This window comes from Mastigoproctus giganteus, chromosome 1 (assembly GCF_048544385.1).
Source record: "Mastigoproctus giganteus isolate SK-2022 chromosome 1, ASM4854438v1, whole genome shotgun sequence".
In the NCBI taxonomy this organism is placed as follows: domain Eukaryota; kingdom Metazoa; phylum Arthropoda; class Arachnida; order Uropygi; family Thelyphonidae; genus Mastigoproctus; species Mastigoproctus giganteus.
Genome location: NC_143575.1, coordinates 46650952 through 46675658, shown reverse-complemented (window position 1 = coordinate 46675658; position 24707 = coordinate 46650952). Strand labels below are relative to the sequence as shown.

The following is a 24707-nucleotide window of genomic DNA, read 5'->3' as shown; positions in this document are numbered from 1 at the left end:
TACTACACTGACAGTGGTGGAGAATGAAAAGGACCTGGGGGTAATTGTGCAGGCAGATATGAAGTTCTCTGAGCAGTGCAGACGAGCTGCAAGAGTAGCTCATGGTGTCTTGTCAATGATATACAGGAATTTTTCTAGCAGGGATAAGGAGGTGATTATTCCCTTGTATAAGGCAATGGTTAGGCCACATCTTGAGTACTGTATACAGGTCTGGAGGCCTCATTTCAAGAAGGATGTAGAGCTGCTGGAACGGGTACAGAGAAGGGCAACAAGATTAGTAAATGGAACAAAGGGTTGCTCTTACGAAGAAAGGCTTAAGTTTTGCAAATTACAGAGTCTGGAGACTAGGCACCGGCGAGGTGATCTGATAGAGGTGTTATAAGGCTTTGAATGGTTTGAGCATGCTCAATGCCAATGGGATTCTTCATCTTTCTCAGAATAATCACCTCAGAGGGCATAAATTCAAATTGAGGAAGGACGGATGTCGGATAGATGTGCGGAAATTTGCCTTTGGCCAGCGGGTGGTTGGTTGGTGGAACCGACTTCCATCACTTGTTGTTGAAGTTGATAGCCTAAACAAATTTAAGGCTCAACTGGACAGGTATTTCGAACGAACGGAGGGGTGAAATGGGAGAGGGTTTTTTTTTTTTTTTTTTTTTGGCTGATGCTGAATAAGCTTGCTTTCTTGCATCATATGCCTCTACTAATGCTAATGCTAATGCTAAAGAGCAACTCTTTGTTTTACCGAACTTTTCCATTGAATCTGTCCATAAATGGGTAACATAAGCCAGAATATCACCACTCGATCGACACTGAAGGAATCCATACTGGCGATCGTTCATCAGACGGAAGGTTTCTAGATAGCTTAAGAGTTGGTGGTTAATTGATTCTTCCATTACTTTAGAAAGAGTAAAAGTAATTCCAACGGGGCGATAATTGGATGGGAGGGATTTGTCGCCCTTTTTAGGAACTAGCTAGATATGAGCAAATTTCCAAGCAGAAGGAAGAACACCTTTGGAACAAAAAAGTGAAAAAAGGTGGCAAAGAACAGGAGTAAGTTCAGGAGCACAGGTTTTGAGCACAAGTGGAGAAATATCATCCGGACTTGGAGCTTTCTTAACATCAAGAGTCGTCAAAACCCTTTCGACATCCGACATCCTTTTGACGGAAGACCACAGGAGGCATTGAAAAGGGGCCTGTGGGAATGGTGGGAGGTGTTTTACCAAGAACATTAATACATGAGTTGGAAGAAAAATGGGATGCTAGCAGGTGAAGTTACAATAGAACCATCGAGTTTTTGACAGATGTGGGAGCAGACTGGGGCAAAGGTTGCAGCCAATAGCTTTGGGCAAGAGAGCAGAATGCTTGGCTACCATTAGGGCAAGAAGCAAGTTTTCTACTCTTAGCTTGTTCAAATCTAGTTTGGAGTGATTAGTAACTGTTTACAATTGTTGGCTTTAATGTATGCAGAAAATGAAACTGAAGAATTGGAAATAAGCCAATTACGATATGAAACATTCTTCTCTTGGAGCAGCCTTGGCACATTTATCGGAAAACCAAAGTTAGATAATGGATGAGATTTCAAAGTGGAGTGTGGAATAAAGGATTTCATTCGTACAAGAATAATTTCGCTGACAAGATCTGATCAAACGTTGACATTAGAAGTGTTGAAACAGTAAACAGTTGAAAAGAAAAGAAATCTCGCAGGTCATCCCATTTTGCATTCTTGTTGCCAAACAACACGAGGTCAGGAATAACCATGAGATAAAGGCTCAATTAGAAAAGAGACAATCACCAAGCGGCGATCTGAGGTGCCTAAAGGACCACTCACTTCGACCGTGTATTTAGAAGGGTTGTTTGTGAGAAAAAGATCAAAGTATTGGCTGTATGATTAGGATTGTCCGGTATTCTTGTAGGTAAATGAACAATCTGTGCTAGGTCATTAGTAATTTCAAAAGCCTCAGCATCTCGACCTGCTGGGTCGGTGTGACTAGAAAACGGAAGTCACCTGGGGTTGTGAACATTAAAATCACCAAGGAAAATTACCTCACTGTTAGGAAAATTGGACTGGAGAAAGTCAAGTTGCAAAGAGAGGAAGTCAAAGAGCTCCAAGTGATTAGAGGAGTTGGGAGAACGGTAGAGACAGATGAATTTGACAGAATGAGTTAGAAATATTGTAAGCCAGGGAAAATCAGGAGATTCCAAATTACCAAGTCTCTCACAGGGAATATCGGAAAGGACATATGCAAAAGTACCACCTTTGAGGCGAATGTAATCATACAGCGAATAATTTTGGCAACTGAGATGAACAGTAGTTGAATCAACCGATAACTGAGATTGTGTCAGAAAAAGTACATGGGGTTTGGTAGACTGCAAGTGGAAATGGACATCGTTGAGATTAGAATTGAGACTACGTATATTTGTGAAATGAACTAGGATGTGTTTGGGAGATTTTGATCTTTTCGCAGATGAGCTTACTGTATTCTGATGTAGCATATTTCTATTGTCTACAAAATTGGTATCTGCATACAGAATAGTGTTGAATTTTAAATCCTTTGTTACATGTATTCTTCTTTACAACTAATTTCAATTCTTTTAAGAGTTTCTTTATTTAAATGCTAAAGAGCACAGAGAGAGAGAGAGAGAGAGAGAGAGAGAGAGAGAGAGAGAGAGAGAGAGACCAAAATCCTGACTTACATCTTTGTTTGTTCTAATGGCCCTCCAAGTTGGCTCTCAGTGAGTGACTACTTTTTATCTTTCTGTAAGAATTTTATTGTTTTCTATTAGTTGTGGTGGTGTATTATTTTCTAGCTGGATTTTCCAACATACTTTAGTCATGGTTGTCATATACTTTCTCATAAGGAAAGTGGACAGGTAAAATAATTTTTCCATAATTTGTTGGATAATAAAAATGGCATCTACACTGCCTCTACCTTTTCTGAATCCACATTATATGGATTCAGAAAAGGAATTCTCTACTTCTTCCCCTACTTCTAGATAACTTTCTATGACTGTAGTTGATTTATTCGTCGATGACGCGAGGAACTTTAATGGGCTTTTTTCACTCCGTGGCTGAGTTAGTCGGTCTCAGGCATAAATAGCAAGGTTTTTCTCCAGAGTAACTGGGGTTTTTTCGTCAACAAAACAGGCAAATTGACCATAGAACATATGCAATTTACTGACACATATACAGGTTAATGTATTTAATTACGGGCAACCCTAAAATGTAAAATGTTTGTACATATTTTATTTTAGTTTCACATTTACTTTTGTTTCCCTTTTTATGAATGTTTCTTACTATTACATTTTCCAGTTCCTTTGGGATGCGAACGGATTTCAGAATATTGTTAAAACAATGTTGACTATTGTTAAATAATGGCATACAGAAATTTGTGGAAGTTGATAGCTTAAATAAATTCAGACTGGACAACATCTGGAGTGTATGGATGGGTAAAATGGGAAGTTTATTTATTTATTTTATTTATTTATTTTTGGCTGATGCTGTATAAGCTTGCTTTCTTGCATCATATGCAAGAAAGCAAGCCTGTATGAAGTACTATAATTCCCAGCTTATTACTAATTTAAAGGCACGGAGATTAGTGAGTGGGAAAAACGATTGCTGCCTTTCCTGTAATTAAGCCTTTCTTGGCTTAATTGCGAGAAAGGTTTAATTGTTCTACAATTTGCAGCGTCTCAATTGTTCTGCAAATTGCAGCGTCTTCATTCAAAATCACCACCTGCGTGGTGATCTGATTGAAGTATATAAGGCTTTGAATGATTCGAGCAGGCTCAATGCTGAAGGGATTCTTACTCTTGCTCAGATTACGAATCTGAGAGGGCGTAAATTCAAATTGAGGAAAGACAGTTGTAGAATAGATGTGAGGAAATTTGCCTTTGGTCAGCTGGTGGTTGATTGCTGGAACAAACTTCCATCTGTCTTCGTGGAAGCTGACAACTTAAATAAATTCAGGGCTGAACTGGACAAACTTTTGGAGTGAATAAATTAGTGAAATTGGAAGGTTTTTTTTTTTTTTTTTTTTTTTAGGCTGAGGCTGAATATGTTTGCTTTCTTGCATCAGATGCCTCTACTCATACAAATGCTACTCAGGCATATGATGCCTGTTGACTGCTAGTATTACACTGGTCAACACGTAAAATATTACGAAAACGAAATACCCAGCCTTGACGAATTTCATACTACTGAACACGAAAACCATATTAAATTGGCTGTTCTTTTCGAATTACTGTTGGGGGTCTCATTTTAGCGAGCTATTCTACAAAAAAAAAAAAAAAAAAAAATTCGAATTATTTATTAAGGTCAACCGTAATTCATTACATAAACCCGTATTTGTGCCTGTAAATTGCGTGTGTTCTCTAGTCGATTTGCCTGTTTTGCTGAACGAAAAACCTCAAGTTTACGAGCAAAAAAACCTTGCTATATATAAGCCTGAAACCGACTAACTCAGCCACGGAGTGAAAAAAACCCATTAAAGTTCCTCGCATTATCGACGGGATTCGAACCCGGGTCTATGTCAGCCGTTGTGGGGTGAACAATAGCAATACCACTGTGCTACCTGCCTAGACTAGTTACTCTAACAAATTATTATATTATATTAAGGTCACCCGTAATTTCTTACATCATAAGCATGTATTTTTGTCTGTAAATTACGTGTGTTCTCTGGTTGATTTTTCTGTTATGCTGGACGAAAAAATTCTAGTTTCTAGGGGGGGGAGGAAGCCGGTTTTGTTTTGTCGTCCATGTTTAATGGACGAAAAAAACCCCAGTTTCTGGGTGTAAAAACCTTGCTATCTACTCCTGAGACCGACTAATTCAGCCACGGAGTGAAAAAGGCCCATTAAAAGTTCCTCGGGTTATCGACGGGATTTGAACCCGGGCTTTTTTCCACGCGGTGTTTGGAGGGCGGTGACGATACCACTGTGCTACCCACGCAGACAAGTAGTTACTCTTCATTATCAACTATGGCTCTCAGCAAAACGCACAGCAACACCGCTGTTTCAGTACCAAACACTTTTATCACGTGAACGGCAACTGTCGCCTTGCTCCGCATCACGTGATAAGTTGTATTGTCGCCTCAAATGCGTCTTAAATTGTGCTGCGGTAATCCTCGAATACGGTTAGGTACTGGGTAATTTGTTCTTAGTTAATGGTTGTTCTGTGTGAGATTGCTACTTCTTGTGGAGTATTTTTGTCGCGTAAGATTAATGAACCATGAATAGTCCGCTTGACTTCTATTACGTATGTGGAGAAGACACGTTAGCGTCAAGAGAGCGTCCCTTAATTCGAGCCATAAAAAGGGCTTCTTGTACTTCGGGTGTAGGACAAGAACCAGTCTGCACACATAAACTGCACTAACCATTCATCAAAACTCAACGCGTGGGTGAATCGAAAGGGACGTTTTATGCCTTTCGCAGTGCCCATGATATGGAGGGAGCCAACAAATTACGTCATCAACTTACTTTTGTATGGTGCCTTCTGTTAGAAAAGGGATGACAATGAAGAAAAAGTGGACAGCGACGTACCCAAATATACCACCTACAATTCATCCGTTCGGTAAGTGAAGTACTATCTATTCCTGAACCACCCGACCGTTTTTCTGTACTCTGATGAAGATAAAAAGACACTGATGAACATCAACTTGATACACACGAAGAGGTACAGCAGCCGTATGTGTCAAGGGATCCATCATTTTGTCCAAACCTTTATCCTTCTGAATCACATAATATCACAGAAAGCGAGCTTAATGACCTCATCAGGGATCTCAAACTGCTGAAAAATAAGGCAGTGCTTTTGGCCTCCAGTCTACAACAGTGAAATCTTCTAGATCATTCTGTTAAAGTGACAATTCATACTAAAAATAAAGACTATGATAAATTCTATCAAACAGAAGGTGAACTGATTGTTTGTAAGGATGTCGATGGTCTAATGGCAGCAATGAACATAAGGCATGTTCCCGAAGAATGGCGACTATTTATAGATGCTTCTAAGGTAAGGAAATATGTGACCTTCAATACTTCTTGCGTATGCCGTCCACAAAAATAAACATATGCAAACATGAAGAACATCCTCTTAGATGTACACTATCAGAAATATGAGTGGCAGATTTGTGGTGATTTAAAGGTAATCTCCATTTGATTAGGACTACGAAAGGATTACACTAAATATTGTCGCTTTCTCTGCGAGTGGGACAGTCGTGCCAAGAATATGCACTACGAGAAGACGAGTTGACCTCAATGAAAATGACTAACACCTGCAATGAAGAACGTAGCATTTCAACCACTGGTAGATCCAAATAAAGTTTTACTTCCACCAGTCCACATCAAAATGGGGCATATAAAAAATTTCGTGAAAGCTTTGAAAATGAACGGTCCTGCATTCACATACTTGCAAGCGAAATTGCCAAGACTTAGTGCAGAGAAGATTGAGGCAGGCGCTTTTATTGGTCCACAAATAAGGCAAATTTTCAAAGGCGAACAGTTCGAATGTCTCCTTAGAGAAATCAGCGTGAAACGCCCTTTAAACTGGTTCGATTGGTTTTCTATGAAATGTTAAAGCCGGAAAGTGCAGGCAGCTTGTGGAAGATGGCATTACTTCTTACGAAAAACCGGGGTGCAACATGTCATTGAAGATGCATTTCTTGCACTTACATCTGGATTCTTTCTCGCCAAACTGTGGTGCCGTCAGCGGCGAATCTTGATGGAAGCATGGTGAGTGCTTCCATCAAGATATCGCAGCGATAGTACATCGATACAAAAGCAAATGGAGTGCTGTCATGTTAGCTGGTGTTTGCGCTGGTAGCACAGTGGTATCGTCAACGTCCTCCACACACCACGTGGAAAAGGCCCGAATTCGAATTCCGTCGATGACGCGAGGAACTTTAATGGGCTTTTTTCACTCCGTGGCCGAGTTAGTCGGTCTCAGGCGTAGATAGCAAGATTTTACCCTAAAAATTTAGGTTTTTTTGTTCATAAAATATGCAAATCGACCAGAGACCACACGCAATTTACAGGCAAAATAAATATTTCGGTAGAGGTAATAACTGAACCAAAATTTGTTGTTCAGTGTAATCATATATTTGGTGTTCTTCATTCCATAAAATCCAATCTTCTTTGGGATTACATTTATTCTTATTCACGATTATTTTCTGCCATATAATTGAAATTTTTTGAACTTGGTTTCTCTTTTTTGGAACTTTCTTTTTCTTTCTGAAAAAAAAAAAAAAAAAAAAAAAAGTTCATATGAACTTTTTCTTTCCAGTAAAAAAGGTCGTGAAGTTCTTATAGCTTTCGGAGGTTATGAAATATCTTAATGAATCACCCTTTGTAAACATTCGTGTTCTTAATCTGTAGACGTTTTCGTGGGTTTCACAGTTGGTATAATCACCGCCCCCCCCCCCACTGGGTGCCAAAGACCTCAGTGCAAATTCCGTCAATAACGCGAGAAATTTTTATAGGCCTTTTTCACAATATGGACAAGTTAGTTGTTCTCAGGAAGGGTAGCATGGCTTTTTCTCCCTGTGACGCGAATTTTTTGACCGTGAAACAGCTAATAAACCATAGAACGCATGTAATTTACAGGAATATTCTATATAGCGCAATATGATTTAAATTTCAGTTGGGTCTAAAACTCACAGATTTGTTTAAGTAATTAGTGCTACAGCCAACCTACCAACAGCATGATGAGACATTGTCCCTAATGGAAACGAATATGATTCAGTCAGGGGATTCGAACCTGGGCCTTTTTCACCCGGTGTGGGGAGAACGGTGACGATACCACTGTGCTACCCACGCAGACCTGATGTTTTGTTTTTTTTATTTACTTACATAAATACAAAAATATATAAACACTCTCTATTTACAATCATTCGAACTGCGTAAGAAACTCCAGCAGAAAATGAAGCTTCTCTTACGAAATTGTAAAACACAACAAAACTCTCAAGACTCAAAAGTAAAAGAAATGCATGTATGCACACTCAATGACATTTATGTATGCGCGTATGTATGTGGCCTGTTTGTAACGGCTCCAGGACCTGGGTCCATCTCCGCAAATTGTCTGTCTTGACTACAGAATCTGTGTGAACAGGGCTTGAAATGTGAGCAGCCAAAACCTGAGCAACTGCTTCCCGATGCCCGTCCCAAGGTACGCGGAACTGGACATTATCTACTATCTGCGCCTTAGTAAATCCTGCATCCACCGAAGGTAGTGCAATACCAGTGGATGCCAGCAATCCCGTACTCAAGATGCCTAGTCCTGAGTGCTAGCAGAAGGAAAAAAAAATAATAATAAAATAATAATAAAAATAAAATAAACTATAAAATAAAAATAAATAAATAAAATAAAAAATACACCAGTGGTTGACATCTCCGAACAACCTCATAGATCGAAAGAATTCAAGTCCGGGATGACTGGTAGGTGACACAGGGAACAGCTCAGCAACAGCTTGTTGAATTATCCAGTCTGGTGAAGCATCTGCATTCTGCTGCTGAAGACGTCGTTGGTGAAGATTTGAAGGGCTTGAAAGTTAGTCTCATTTTCAATTAAGGCTTTAAGATTGACTTCTGAGATGTTCTCAGAAGAACCTTATTTTTAAGTGTTGTCCGTTGTTCTTCGTAGTTGGGGCAGGATGTGGTTACAGGATTCCTCTTCCACACAGGAGCAATGAGGATTTGTTGCCAGTCCGAATTGGAACAGTTTCGCTTTAAGAGCGCTATGTCCTGTTAGGATGTAGGATGTGCTCATGGAACCAATTACAATGTGGCTTATTCATGGCAAACGTGACATTCGGGATAAAAAGTCTAATGACCTCTCCAGTGGGACTTTCATCCCATCTAACCTGCCAAAGGGAGAGGAGTTTATTCCATAAGTTTATTTTTTCCTGTTTGATATTTGTAGCAGAATTGCAGTCTATTCCAATTGGTAGACCTTTTGAGTAGGTAGGCCTTTTTTGTGTTTGTAGAGGAAACCTCTATAAGCTATATATAGGTCCGAGGGAAGGGCCCCCCTGATAGAAACTGCAATGCATTAGTTGATGTTGTTCTTGGTACTCGGCGTGTCGAAAGCAGCATGGTTCTTTGCATGGAAAAGAGTTTGGCCAGGATTTTACAGTTAGTGACCCTATGGAACCAGACCCCAGCAGCATAGGAGGAAATTGGCAAGAACACAGCTTTATAGTAGAGAGACAGGGTTCTTTTTGTGAGTCCCCAGTCTGAAGAACGGGAGATCCTGACGAGGGCCGCAGTGAAGGCTTTGGTTTTGTTTGCACTGTTCACATGTGGTTGGAAACTGAGCCTGTCATCCAATATAATGCCAAGGTGTTTAATTTGTGCCACATATGGAATTTGCTTCCTGTGAATAAACACTTTAGGGGGTCTGCGGTAATCCAACCTGTTTTTGAAGATCATTAGCTTTGTTTTTGTGTTTGATATTTTTCATTTTTTTGTGAGGGTCCAGCTTACCAGGTCATCCAGGACAATCTTTGATCGGTCCTCAAGGGTTCTCCTGGATCTTCCTGCAATGCAAATAACCAAGGCGTGTGCATAGGCGAAATTGTCGCAATTGTCAAAATTTCTGGTGAGCCACTGTTCAAGTACGGAATTCCAAAGGAGTGGTCCTAGCACTGACCCCTGTGGGCAACCTCTGTTTATAAATTTTGAATATGACAGGTGTTGGGCAGTGACCTGAATTGATCTGTTACTGAAGTAGGATCTTATGACTCTGTAAAGATATTGATAGCAGTTTTCCACTCTAATGGACATGAGGGAACTCTCCCACCAAAAGCACCCTCAAAATCCACAAAGGTGGCCATCTCATAGACTGCTGTGGAATGTGTACAATGGATCCTCCGCAGAAGAGTTGCAACAGCATCTTCTGCGGAGGATCCATTCTTGAAGCCATACTGCGAGTTGGATGAAAGAGTTGGTCAGTTTAGGACAGTTTGGATTCTGGGACCAATCATTTTTTAAAACAGCTTTCCCAGGTGATGTTTAGGTAGAGTGTGTTTAGTGTCAAAGACTACTCGGAGATAGGGGGTGGTTTCCCCTATCTACGAGTAGTATACATTGTGGGTGTGAAACAGAACACTGTCAATGCTTTGGCTTTTATTGGTACATTAGCAACTAAGGCTATAATGCGCACTGTCAATGCCAGAGGTTTAAAAGCATATGGATTATGTATATGTGTAGTGTCGTATACCATTGTTCCTCTGGTCATTTAGCCGCTGAGCCCCTAATGGGACCCAAAGTTGTACACTGCCCCTTGGAGGAAGAGCAGGTACCTAGTAGTTTAGATATTATTTACCCTGGCAGGTCCTGCCACCTAGTTTCCTGAGATTTCAGTGGCTAGGACCTTAAGAAAAAAAAAAATAATAAATAATAATAATGAAAAAATAATAAAAAATAAAATGAAATAAAAATGATTAAATAAAATAAAATAAAAGTAATAAAATAAAATAAAAGATAATTAAATAAAATAAAAATGAAGAAAATATAAAATAAAATAAAAAAATAAAAAAGGGAAAACGCTAGAATTGGTTGCGAAAAGTCGTGCGAGGTTCAATTTTGCATGATTCAGTTTTGATGTTTAGGGCATACTGTGGTGTATAGGTAGAGTGGGGGAGGGAGACTAAAGACTGGGGGGGAAAGACAGAAGAATTGGAACGATAGAGAAGACGACCCCAGTGGTCAGTAGGGCCTGCCCAGGTCCCAGCAGAGGAAAGGAGGGTTGGCAGGGAGGGAAGGAGACGAAGGACCGTCTCCCCCCACCAGGGAGGAGGGTATAAAGTAAATCGAGACAGGGAGCTCGATTTAGATCGCCCATAAGGCGCTTTACAGCAGAGCTGCACTGTCAAGTCCAGTGGTATCCATCTAGCCTCCACAGAGGTCTGATCAGGTAGTTGTTCATGATATTCAGGTCCTGTCCATTCTGTCTTAATTGTAGTCTTTGTAATCAAGACAAGAAGTGTTTGTCGCGTTTTCATCACTCTTGTCCGGGAAGTGGAGTTTACTGGCCGGATCTGTTGGTCATTCAGTAGTCGTGTTTCAGTTAGTCACATTCCATGATGACTTGTTGGGGAAGTGGAGATCTCTCCAGGCTTCGTTGCGTTCTGTGGTCAGTCGCCTCCGATTTTTGAATCACATCTAACGGTTTTCACTTTCTTAAAAAAGATACAATGCTATGACATGACAGAACATAATGCTGAAGCCCACGGAATGCACACACCAGATTCTTAACGATAGCTGTTATTTTCTACCACTGTTTGGCGCATAACGGCATTTAGCTGTCATTGAACCGTAAAACTTTCAACAACAACAACAACAATATCCAAACAATTGAGAGGTATATTGACTGAAAAAAGGGGGGCGGGGTTACTTCGTACTCGTTCATCGCAGAAACTGGTATGTTCATCTGTCCATAGAAATTGAAATTTCATTGAAACAGCTGAATCTATTATTCTGTCTATATGAGAATAAGTAAGGTTACAGAATATAGTTTTACCTAAATACGAACAATAGTTGCACTAGAATACCAAGTACACAACATTTTCATTAAAAATCCGTATTCAGCTTTATATTATCAACATCCGTTCGATTCCATGCCGGATTAAGGTACGGGCTAGTAGGGGCCCTTGCCTAGTGCGCCATTCTTTAAGTTGCGCCATTCTTTAAGTTGCGCCAAAAAGACAGAATGAGGTTTATATAAAATATATATATATATATATATATATATATATACATATATATATATATATATATCCTAAATGGGTGTCGAAATACCTTGGTCCGGCTGGTATGATTATATCAACTTTTAACCGGAGTGGTTAAGGCGCCAGACCCTGCCAAGATAGATGGCCTTAAAGGGTTAAAAAAGTTGATATAATCATATGGCTGTTGATAATATAAAGCTGACATGGATTTTTAATTACAGTGTTTCGTATATAGTATTCAAGTTATGAAAACGTTAGGACTTGCAAGAGTTAAAAAATATATAGTTGTACTATTTATTAAAACTGGAAAAAACGTACTTAAAATTAAATTAACGAACGTATAAATTGATCATAAAATTAACCCAGTTAGAAAATACTGAATATTTACATATCCGGTATTTGCTTACTTCGTCTACCACACACACAGTACTACTCTGTGGTCTACCAGTCGTCTAGCAATCCTAGTCAGGACAAACTTCCAATATTTTCCGATGAATTTCAATAGAAAGTATCCCTAGATAATCAATAGGAATTAACTCTTTCCTCAGTGGTATTAACAGTGTTTATAAGTGCCGCCTTGTGAATATAGAGGTCGATACTGGTATTTAGGAATAGGAGAAAACGAATGAATTTTTTTTTTAAAAACATGTACATTTCAAAAGCCGATTGAAAACACTACAATCGTTACACCTTTTGAGATAGTCGTTCGCACAGTTTTATCATCGATAATAATTCGACACTCGGTGTAGAAGACCAAAGAGTAGTACAGTACTACTCTGTGGAAGAGGTGCTTCCCGCTGGTCATTTGTGACAAGTATATTCTAGCATTGTCTAGGCGAGTATGGAAACTCCCTGCACTATAAAATAAATCAATAAGCTTGGAAACTTCATTTCAATTAATCAACGAGGTGTATTCTGGTCTCCTTACGATATGCACAACTTTATTGCTATAAACAATAAAATACAGATATGTTTTTTGATTGCATAATTTCTCGATTCCATCCGAAGTATAAAAGCAGTAATGTGACGTGCATAGCATGTACAGGTATCACAATACCGTAATTCAATTTTTTTTAAAATGACTTATCAGCAATCTATGAAAAGCAAATATCGATTCCGGAACCTTTATAAACCTAGTCATCACCTAATGATATTGCTTGTTTCGTGTATATGTGAACACATGTTCCGAATTTTCTCATACTAACAGTTTTATTTTGCAGTTGGCTTGAGAAGTAAAAGACTCTAAGGAACTTGGTAGGTGTATTTCAAGGAATTGCATTATGTTACTTCCTTATACTGAAAAAACAAATGAATTATTATGGGGAAGTGAATGCGTTTCTTTGTGATATAAAAGAGAACAGTGGAAAAATTTCTGCACCGCTGAACGCCTGGGGGAGGGCTTACAACGGTTAATATAGTATGTTTTTTTTTTTTAATGGGGGGGGCGGCGTTCACAAATCAAGCCGAGGGATAGTGTACTTTCGCTACTGAGAGGAAAGCGCAGTTGGATTTACATTGCTCAAGTGACTCAAGCCAGTTTCTTTGTTACTAACAAAGAAACTCGCTTTATGTCACTTCATCTTCTGAGTGTTCAGGATATTATTATTATTGTTTAGGGTTATTTGAGCCCAGGTATACCGAATAAGATCAAGTGAAGGTAAATTATTTTATTTGTTTACTAGTTGACAACTGTTTTTCTAGTATTGTTCAATACTACCAAATCATAAATTGACAAATTAAAATGCTGCTGCTATATCATGTTGAAGAGATAGTTGCAAATTGCAACTAGTAATGTTGACAATGTACCAACTGCCACCCACATACAAGCAAAAATTAAAAATAAAAATCAGAAATTTTAGAAAGGAATGAGCAGAAACTTACATTCATCCAGGGAACCATGGTTTCTTCCTTAAAGTATGGCACAACTGCTGCTACAAAGAAGATAAGAAAATCCACACTACATCTAACCCTCAATGATCTTATTTCCAATGACCAATCCAGATTGGAAAGCCAAAAACTCAGATTTCAATATTTGGATGATGTTTTTGACAAGTGAATAACACTTATCAAAAACTTTGATATTTCATTTAGAAATATCAATGGACACTATTCTTCTTGGACTAATAGTATCAGGGATTCCCCAGGGATCAGTTCTGGGCCCAGTTTTTAATAGAAAACATGGCTGTTTCTATATTTATTAATTAATGATATTGATGAAGGAAACATCAGGATTAATGTCTACATTTGATGGTTTGATATGATCATCGTCTTGTATTGAGCAAATAAAAATGGTAATCAGTGAGAAAAATAAAAGGCATAAAACAGCATTAATGTTGCAAAACTAGAGATCTTTAATTGGTGAACAGTTATTAAATATAGAAATCTGTTTATCCAAAAGTTTAAGCATATCCCTGATACTAATATGACTTTAGATGAAGTAATGCCAAAATTTTAAGAAAACTTTAGTGGGAAAGACAGAAAAGCATATAGGAAGAAGTTCTATAGAAATATTAAATTCAGAATGCCATTCTGGATTCAAGAAGTTATATGAGATATTTGGTAAATATGGCTACTTCGTCCTTACTGGAATATAGTAAGGATTTCCAAGATTCTTCTTTGGGGAGAATCTTGGAAAAGACAAGGGAAAAAATTGTCCAGAAATGAAAAAGTACTTTGGCTTTTAATTAAAAATTTTACAATTGGAAAATTCATGAAGGTAAACATAAATGAAAAGGGTGAAGTTAAGACAGAAGAGCAGAATATTTTAGAAAAGGCTCAACTGGACAGGTATTTTGAACGAACTGTGAGGGGTGAAGTGGAAGTTTTTTTTTTTTTCTGGCTGATGCTGCATAAGCTTGCTTTTTTGCATCATATGCCTCTACTAATGCTAATGCTAAAAGTTGGAAAGGTTGCAGGTATAGATGAAATTAGATGTGAAATGCAGAAAAATGAAGAGGAAAATATGATATGAAGATATTCCTTTACAAAAACGTACTGTTTCATATTTCTTTAAATTCAAATTGTTTTATTATAAGCTGGAACATTGTGGGCAGAAACACCACATACCTATGAGGTGCCTTTGTGTAGTCTTATTGCCCCCCCCCCCACACACACACAAAAGCAAAGAATAATTGTAGACAGTTATTTTAATATATTTTATGATGACTAATCAATACATAACAAAATACATTTTGAAAAAAAAAAATTTTTAATTCTTAAAATTATTTTAAAAAATAAATTTTTTTAAAATTCATAAAAAATATATTTTGGAAGTTTTTTTTGTAGACAACTATTTTAATATATATATATATATATATATATATATATATATTTTACAGTGATTAGTAGACACATAAAAATACATTTTGAATTAAAAATAATGTAATGGACTGGTAACTTTTTAGTGAAGTATAAACAAAAATGAGAATAATCATTCTCATTTTTAAAGATGTTAACTCGGAAGAACAGTGGCATGGGCTGAGTTTGTAAGTGAGGGGGATCATTAACTTACTGCTCTTTTTTGGATAGAATTGAGGAATTCAAAAGAGCTTTTGGGAATACCTTCTCAGATGTGGGGAATGCTATTCCATGGTTTTGTGATTTGTACAGTTAGACAGTAATTTCATTAATGACAGTAATTTCATTATTGTCATTAGATTCTCTCGTGACATTAAACTATTATTGAGTAAACTTAACCTTTATTTGCTGCAGACAAATACACAATTAAAATGTAGAGAAGAATAACAGCATTAGTTTTCTCAACCTTGCTATCATCAGGAACAATAATATATTAAAGAATAAATTACTATAGGAAACTTACTCACACAGGTTTCCTAAAATAATTTAATTAAATATCTGCATTTTTATTCACATTATGAATACATTATAGCCATAGTTGCTAATGTGCCAATAAAATCCAGTTCACATTATGAATACAGAGTTAAAATATCTGTTCTGTACAATCAATTATTAAATGATATTCTCTACACCTCCATTGACAGATTTTGAACCCAGCATAAGGCATATATTCAAGAAAGAGGTACCCACTATAAATAATTTTATGCTGGATAGAATATAAAATAAATTCTGTACAAACAAATTCATTCTGTTCAAGTAGACAACAGTTACTTCCATATAACATTGCCTTTTACTAGTTTGTCATCAGTTGAAGGAAGTATTTCATAATAGAGACATAGCATTTACAGTTGCTTCATATGGCAGCTTAGGCTTCATGATAAAAGAAAAGAGTGAAAGGGGTGGTGAAACACAGCAGATACAATCCATATTCATGAACAAAATGATAGTATATATTATTGACTGCCATTACAAATAAACATTAGCAAATTACAAAAAAGGTGCATCTTTTTGCCATAAGTCTTTCTGATTATTCCCTGGTACACACTTCAAATATTTTTACCACTTGTTTTGTGTAAACGAAGATCAATTTATTTTAAAACTACACTCAGCTAGTAAATTAGAAATGTACCAGTCTCTGACTGTTAGACCATTACGATATAACTATTTCCAGTTTCTTAATATGACTATTAAGCAGTTTTCTTAACCAAGAAAACTGCTTCTGTTTTAAATTACTGTTGACAAATGTGTTTACTTTAACTTGATACAAATGGTAATACTGTTTTTAAACTTGTTTTTTGTTAGTTCATTATTAATAGTAGTGTCCAGTCTGTAATGGTTATTGTTTCTTTTTTTCATAGTCAAAAAATATTTAATTGTGGTACCATTTTTCATCTAAGATAATCAGTGACATCTATTTTGCAAAAAGTACAAGAAAATTTCATTATCAATGCAGTCTTATTAGTGAAGATTTTTTCTCCAGTATTTAACAGTTATTAAACTGTTGTGCAAACATAATTAGTACCAAAAAGTTAATATTTGCAGCCGATGTTTTTAAAGATAATGCATTTTGTAGCAAACTTAGTTTGCTTTTTTTTAGCTACATATACAAAAGATAATTTTACATAGATATGACAATGCACAGATGAGCCTTAATTGGCAGTATATTAAATAATGCTTGTAATGGTGGACTTCTTGTTATAAATAGCATTTGTAATGATGGACTTCTATTGTATTAGTACAACAGCAATACAATATCTTTTGTAAGTTTCTGTAATTGTTGCTGTAAGTACCGTATTTCCCCATGTATAAGACGCACCTTAATTTTGGGGCCCGAAATTTGAAAAAAAAATGTATTACATAAAGTTATTGAACTCAAGTTTTATTCATCATAAAATTCATAACTGTCAAAACTCCCAACCATTAGCTTGTCCTCAACTGTCTGATGACGAATCACTGTCTTCATATATTGCCTCGTCCTCAGTTCCATCTATGGCATTTGAAATGCCACACTTCTTAAATGACTTGACAACGATCTCAATCTTGATATCCCAGGATCTTTTCACCCAGGTACAAACTTCTCCTATAGTTGGTTTTCTTCTCTCTTCCTGCTGGTGTCAAATTGTCCCCAGAAGACTTCATTGATTGGTTCCATTCGTCTCATGTCAGCTTTGAAGGGTTTGTTAATGCTGACATCAAGTGGTTAGAGCTGGGATCTCAAGTAAAAAAAAAAAAGTAAAGTGCAGCCATTATCAACCCACTGCAGGGTGGAAGCCTCCTCAACAATTCATGCTGAGGGAAATGGACCATAATCTGCCACGCTGGTCCAGTGCGGGTTGGCAGATCGACCGTATTCAGCAGTCAGGGGCTTGAACCCCGGTCTACTCAAAGAGCGTGTGCTACTGCACTCCCGCTCCTGCCCACTCGGCTACGGAAGGTATGATGGCAAGTTTTGTTTTTTGCTCTGCAGCAATTTTCTTTGTATTTTTTGTTATGTGTGCCCTGAACTGATCAAGCACCAATAGGGCAGGTTTGCGTAAGAGCCCACGTGGTCTCCTGCTCCAAACTTTCTCAAACCAGATCTTCATCCCATCCTGATCCATCCAACCTTTGTCATGAACGTGGACAATCACTCCTCGAGGAATGTCTTCTTTTGCGTTTGAAAATCAGCATAGGAGGCAGCTTGGTTCCGTGTGCACAACAAGCTAGAACAACTGTATAATGGTTCTTTTCATGTCCACTTGTCTTCACAGTTAGTTTTCACTCTCTTCTTATTAACAGTTCTGTTACTTGGGACATCAAATTGAAGGGGGACTTTGTCCATATTTGCAATCTGTCCCAACTCAAACTGATGTGTCTTCTGACATTGAATGACAAAACGATGAAATTCAAGGACCTTCTGCTCATAGCTTTCAGGCATCTTTTGGGCAAGTCTGGTGCATGTACACATGCTTAGTCCATCCCGTTTCATGAACCTGAAGCACCAATTGTGTCCTCCTTTGAAATCAGTAACTTCTTTTTCATCAGCAGTTCTTCTTGCCTCATGCTGAACCATCTTTGTGGACACAGGAATTCCAATTGCCCTTTGCTCCTCAATCCATATCTTCAATTCCTTTTCTAAATCAGGTGATTTTGCTGACTTGCCTCTCATGGCCTTCTGCCGTGGCGTTTTCGGTTGGGTTTCTTCTTCCCTTAGCCAGTCTCGGATTGTTTTCTCAGTTGTAGGAGGACCAAACTTACGTTCAGCAGCACGATTTCCATTCACTTTTGCAAACTGGATCACTTTTAACTTGAATTCAGCACTGTACGAAAATCTTTTCTGAGCCATTTCTGGGCAGAATGTGGTAAAACGTAACCTAATATACTGGTAACAAGTGTGAAACAATGAGCGCAAAGACAACAAGCGCGAAAAAAGCGGGAAATGCAAGTAAAAAAAATCTACAACCACTGTATAAGACGCACCCAGTTTTTAGACCCCAAATTTTTCGAAAAAAGGTGCGTCGTATACATGGGGAAATACGGTACATGTTTTCTTTATTCCCAATAATGAAACAAATTTTTCTTAAATCAAGCTTAAATCACAAATAGATCCACAAGCAAACAGCCTATACCACAGTATTTCACCCAATCATCTTGTGACTTCACCATATAGAACACCTCAGTAGAGAAGCTCATTTGCACCTATAACTGAGTTTTCTTAATCACATATTAAGGGATCTAAAAATGAAGAATGACTTCAAATAGAAGAACAGAGAGAAACAGAAATGGACCCTCAAGAGACTCTTTGCCCTTTTCCCAACAGTGATAATGCAAGAAACTTTGTGATTTGTGATGTTCAGATATTGGAAAGCTGTAGTAATAATTTTTAAGGAGGATCATTAAATTTGGATAAGCATTCAAAGTTAGGAACCTGCTACAGCAAAATTTACACTGTCCCTGCTACAGTGAACTGTATACTGAGAAGGAGAATAGCTTATTCATACTTTCTTTGGTAGGTATTTGAGGAAATTAGCAGCAAGTCAGCCATCAATGTTTTGCCAAATTCCCTAGATCTGTTGCAAGAAAAATCTTGAATTTGAGGACTCATGCTTCTGAAGATTGTACTCCATCACTTTCTTTCCCTTGATAATTGTTTTACTCTTAAACTTATTTTATCATGGGCTACTTAAGCAAGAAGAGAGGATGACAAAAACTAACAAATAATTGTTTCAGCTTTTTCTTATTCAAGATGTTTTTTTCCTACTGTTCTAATGTTTAGATAGAGCTACAAATAGTTTTTTACTTTTATTCACAGCCTTTCCCCTTAAAAGCGATCTTACAACAATTTCTGTTATCTGCCAGGGACCTGGAAACTAACCTGTTGTAAATGGGATATGCATATTTATTTGATAAGTGTTTGTATTTCAATTATTTGTAATTGTATATATGCATTATATAACTTTGGCCTGAAATATTTGTAGAAATGTAGACTTGTTATAACTTGGTCTACATTAGATGAATATATTTTATTATATATTAAACTAAGCATATGGAGCCTTCTGATTATTATTATTAACTTCTTTTTTTATCTAGATCATAAGACCCAATAAACATGGAAGATCCTGAAATATTGGCAAGTAAATTGGTTGAAGCAATAATACAAGCATCAGAAAAAGCAGCTCATATTGCACGTAGTTGTCGTGCAGAAAAAGATTTATTTTCATTGTTAATAGAAGAGAAAAAAATGGATGAGAAAAATAAAAGGTTTGTTCAGGATTTCAAGACATTAGCTGATGTATTAATACAGGAGACAATTAAACATGATCTAGAAAAAGAGGTAATAATTTTAAGCTGTTTTGCAATAGATATATATAAAAAATACTGTCTGAGACCATGAATGCCCGATATTAAAAATAAAATTAATGTTTTGAAAGTACAGTATGTACTTTTAAAACATTAATTTATGCCCTTCTTGGGTATAAAACATTTTAAAAATAATGTTTTAAAATACAATATGTGCAAAAATTTCTAGGACATATTCTACGATTCTAAAATAAGGGGAAAAACATATAACTGTCTGAAAACACTTTATTTTGAATTTATTACTATTTCATAACTTTCAAAAAGCATACAAACATAACAAACTGTAAGTTTTATGTTTTTAGATAATGCAAACGTCTGATGGGAAAAAAAAAAATTTATTTTTTTTTTCATCAGATGTTTGTTTGATTTTACAATAATTGTTCAGAATGAACATCCTTGCACTTGAAATCAGACCTTGGCTCATCAGATTAGTAATGGCCAAATGTACTTAAATATTGTCACAGGGGTGCAGATTGTTTCACAGTTGCAGTGATATCTAGAAGTTCTGGATTTCATTGTTTTATAAACCAGGTTCTTTAAGTGACTTCACACTTAAAGAACCTGGAGGGTGAACTTCAGGAGGGGGAGTCACATTAGGTAACTGTGGTGGCCAAGCAACACGACTCCTTGACCCATTCATCTGATTGGATAGGCAGTATCATGATGAGCTCTCTCTTCTACAGGGATGGGATACACTTAAATAGAAAGGGTGCAAGAATATTTGCTGGTGCTATCGAGGCAGTGTAAGGTGGGTCAGAAAATTGCTAGCTTGGGGGGATACAAGGACTAATAGATTAACAGTAGCCACTGGCAGAGGTGAGAGTGATACTTGCACTGCTTCTATTGGAATGAGCAACAGCCTGGAAAACAAGATGCAGGGTATTTCAGAGACTGCTGGGAGTCATTGCGGTACAAGTAAACACATGGGTTGTGTTAGGGTAGCTAAGAATAGTAACAGGTGCATGTATACTAGCTTATACACAAATGCTAGGAGTTTGATAAATAAATTTGATGAATTTGAGATATTGCTCAACACATCAAAGGCAGATATTGTTGGGATATTAGAAACGTGGTGTCACACAGGTACAAGAAATGCAGAACTGGAATTTTGGAATACATGTGTGTACAGGAAAGATAGACAGGATAGGAAGGGAGGAGGGGTTATGCTATTAGTTAAGAAACACAAAATCCAAGGAAGTGAAGCCAGTTGATATCGCTGGACAGTGCAGTGTCGAGTCAGTTTGGTGTGACATAAGCATTGGGAGATCAAAATTGCGAGTAGGAGTGTGTTATAGGCCTAATGACGCTGATGAGTATAATAAGAAACTGTACGGGGAAATAGAGTGGGCCAGTAAATCAGAGAGTCTTATAATGGGGATTTTAATTTCCCAGATATTGACTGGAATTTGTGGGTTGGTCATTCACACACTAGCAAGGCTTCTGTGGATTTATTGGATGATTGTTTTCTACATCAGCATATTCGGGAGGCAACTAGAGGGAGTAATACTCTTGATCTGATTATCAGTAGTGATTTTCATGCATTAAGAATCTGCATATAAAGGAACCACTAGGTGGCAGTGATCACAGTGTACTGAAGTGGAAGTGGTAAAGGGAAGGGTTTTTGCTTTCGTAAAGGTGACTACGCCGGTCTGGGACAGTATTTAAATTCTATACAGTGGGACCAACTGATGATGTTACCAACAGCAAATTCAAAATGGGAAGCATTCAAAGAATTTATCTTGGAAGCTACTAGGCTTTATATACCAACTAAGAAATATTGTTCAAGGTTTAGGCCTAAATGGATGTCAGATGAACTAATGAGACATATGGCAGAGAAGAAAAATGCAATGGCATACATATAAATTAATGGGTGACATGGAAGCCTATGGTAGATATAAGCTGGTCTGTAACCAAATCAGAAAGGAGATTAGGCAGGCAAAGGCAGATTATGAGAAATCTTTGGCAAAGGATGCAAAGAAAAACAGCAAAGAGTTCTTTACCTATGTAAACTCTAGAAGGAAAGGGATGAATCAAATTGGTCCACTGGATATTGATGGTTCAACTGTTGATGATCCTGCTCAGGTGGCTAACAAACTAAATGAGTATTCTGGATCTGCATTCACACATCAGGAGTTATTCAGGGAGGGGAATGCCAGAGGTGAGTTAAACAGTGAGCTAAATGGATTTGTAATAACCAAGCAAAGTAGAGGAGAAATTGTTGAAGTTAGAAAGAAAGGCACCTGGGGTTTATGGGATCTGTCCAGTTATATTAAGGGAGGCAGCAAAGGAAATAAGCAAACCCTTAGCCATAATTATGAGAGCTTCTTTGGACTTGGAGGAGGTACCCATGGACTGGAGATGTGCAAATGTGACCCCAATTCACAAAGGAGGATCAAAGGGTGACCAACTAATTATAGACCTGTTAGTTTAACTTCTGTTCCAGGAAAATTAATGGAGGCACTGGTTAAAGAAGCACTGCAGGATCATCTAGACAAGACTTCAGTTATAGCTCAGACACAGCATGATTTTGTTAAGGGAAAGTCTTGCCTGACCAATTTGATTGGATATTATGATGTGGTCACAAAGGAACTGGATGCAGGGAATAACTTTGATATCAAATATTTGTATCTTAGAAAGGCTTTTGATACTGTTGCACATGGAAGACTGCTGAACAAATTGGAGCAGTGTGGCATTGGAGGCAAATTGCTGCTATGGATAAAGGAATGGTTGAATGGGAGAAGACAGAGAGTGGTAATCAATGGACACTGCTCATCGTGGACTAATTTTATTAGTGGAGTCCCTCAGGGTTCAGTGTTGGGTCCATTGATGTTTTCTGTATTTATAAATGATATTGATGATGGTATATCAAGCTTAATGTCCAAGTTTGCAGACGATACGAAGGTTGGCAGGGTTGTTAAGGACACTAATGACAATACGCTACTGCAACAAGATCTAGAAAAGTTGAGCAGATGGGCTGAGAGGTGGCAGATGAAGTTTAACATTGACAAATGTAAAGTACTACATATGGGAAGCATTGTAATTTGTAATTCCCCAGAGTAACGTATCAACTCTGTGGTACTACACTGACAGTGGTAGAGAACGAAAAGGACCTGGGGGGTAATTGTGCAGGCAGATATGAAGTTTTCTGAGCAGAGCAGCTTATGGTGGCTTGTCAATGATATACAGGAATTTTTCTAGCAGCGATAAGGAGGTGATTATCCTCTTGTATAAGGCTATAGTATAAGGCCACACCTTGAGTACTGTATACAGATCTGGGGCCTCATTTTAAGGAAGATGTAGAGCTGTTGGAACGAGTACAGAGGAGGGTAACAAGATTAGTGAATGGAACAAAGGGTTGCTCTTATGAAGAATGGCTTAAGTGTTGCAAATTACAATGTCTGGAGACTATGCACCTGTGAGGTGATCTGATTGAGGTGTATAAAGCCTTGAATGGTTTGAGCATGCTCAAAAAATTTGATTCTTTCTCTTGCTCAGAATAATCACCTGAGAGGGCATAAATTCAAATTGAGGAAAAATAGATGTAGGATAGATGTGCAGAAGTTTGCCTTTAGCCAGCAGATAGTTGGTTGATGGAACAGACTTCTATCCTTTGTTGTAGAAGTTGATAGCCTAAATAAATTTAAGGCTGAGCTGGACAGGTATTTGGAACGAATGGAGGGGTGAAATGGGAGCGGGTTTTTTTTTTTTTTTTTTGGCTGATGCTGCATAAGCTTGCTTTCTTGCATCATATGCCTCTACTAATGCTAATGTTATCAGCTAAATGAACAGAAGTGCCATCATGCAATGAACCACATGTCAGTTCTTGTCTGAAGAGGGCATCTTCATAGTAATCCTAGTTAAACATCCATGACAAATGACTGCCCAAGTGTGTAAGCTTGGCTAGTCATTTGCCATAGAAGAATGTATAGATCAGTTAACTGATCACCAACAATACAGCATCAGATCTTAATAAAAAATTTGCTCTTAATGACGCTTGCCATTGCACCATGCAGATTTTCTTTCACCCACTCACACAACCTGTGAGAGTGGGTGAAAGAAAATAATTCAGAAAATAAAGTAATTTTCTTAATTATTTTATTATCTTAATAAAATAAAGAAAGAAAATAAAGTAATTCGTGCACAAACTATCTGCATCCACTTTGCCATAGGCTTCAGAACATGTTTCCTTCCATGATTCTTATCCTCAAAAATTTATTCATTGTTATCAGCCTGTTTTTGTGATTAAGAGGACGAAGCATGTGAACCTTCATTTGTTGCATTATTCGGGACAAATCCATGCACTATATCACATGCTGAACACATAAATACATTACTTGCAGCATGTCAATTTCACATTGTTTTGTTTTTGAGACACAGCCCAATTCTTAATTCTAATTTTTTGATAGTTTTTTCTTTAAAGCACTGAGTTACATCTTCATCAAATGGCTAAGGAAATCATGTCATGTTAGGTTGCAAATACTTAACAGTGATTACACGTAGGCCATTCATTTGAGAATGAGGGGTCTAGTTATCCACAAACAGAAAATTTTTTTCTATTCTCCCACCCATTTTGAAATGTGGTCTGATTCATTCTTTTTAGATTTTTGTTGACATCCAAGCCTTTTAGTTTGCTTGATACATAGTTAGCAATGCTGTCAAACTTTTAAAGCATCATGGTTTAGAACGTTTCCACTGTTTAATCTTCTCTGTGCTAGACATGTTTGCCCTAGGAGAATGGTAATCCATTGTTCTGCCTTTTTTCCACTACTGCATTTCTTCACCTTTAGACAT

At 37.4% G+C, this 24707-nt stretch overlaps 1 protein-coding gene across 1 annotated transcript in view; it reads left to right on the top strand.

Annotated features, from left to right (window-relative positions):
• The first annotated feature begins 12865 nt into the window (after nucleotides 1–12865).
• The window catches only part of Ipp (inositol polyphosphate 1-phosphatase), a 30249-nt gene continuing 18407 nt past the window's right edge, over nucleotides 12866–24707 (top strand). The window contains exons 1-2 of the mRNA XM_090379958.1: nucleotides 12866–12974; nucleotides 19647–19890. Coding sequence (XP_090236084.1) covers nucleotides 19666–19890 — 225 coding nt within the window. The 5' untranslated portion in view covers nucleotides 12866–12974; nucleotides 19647–19665. The remainder of the gene's footprint in view (nucleotides 12975–19646; nucleotides 19891–24707) is intronic.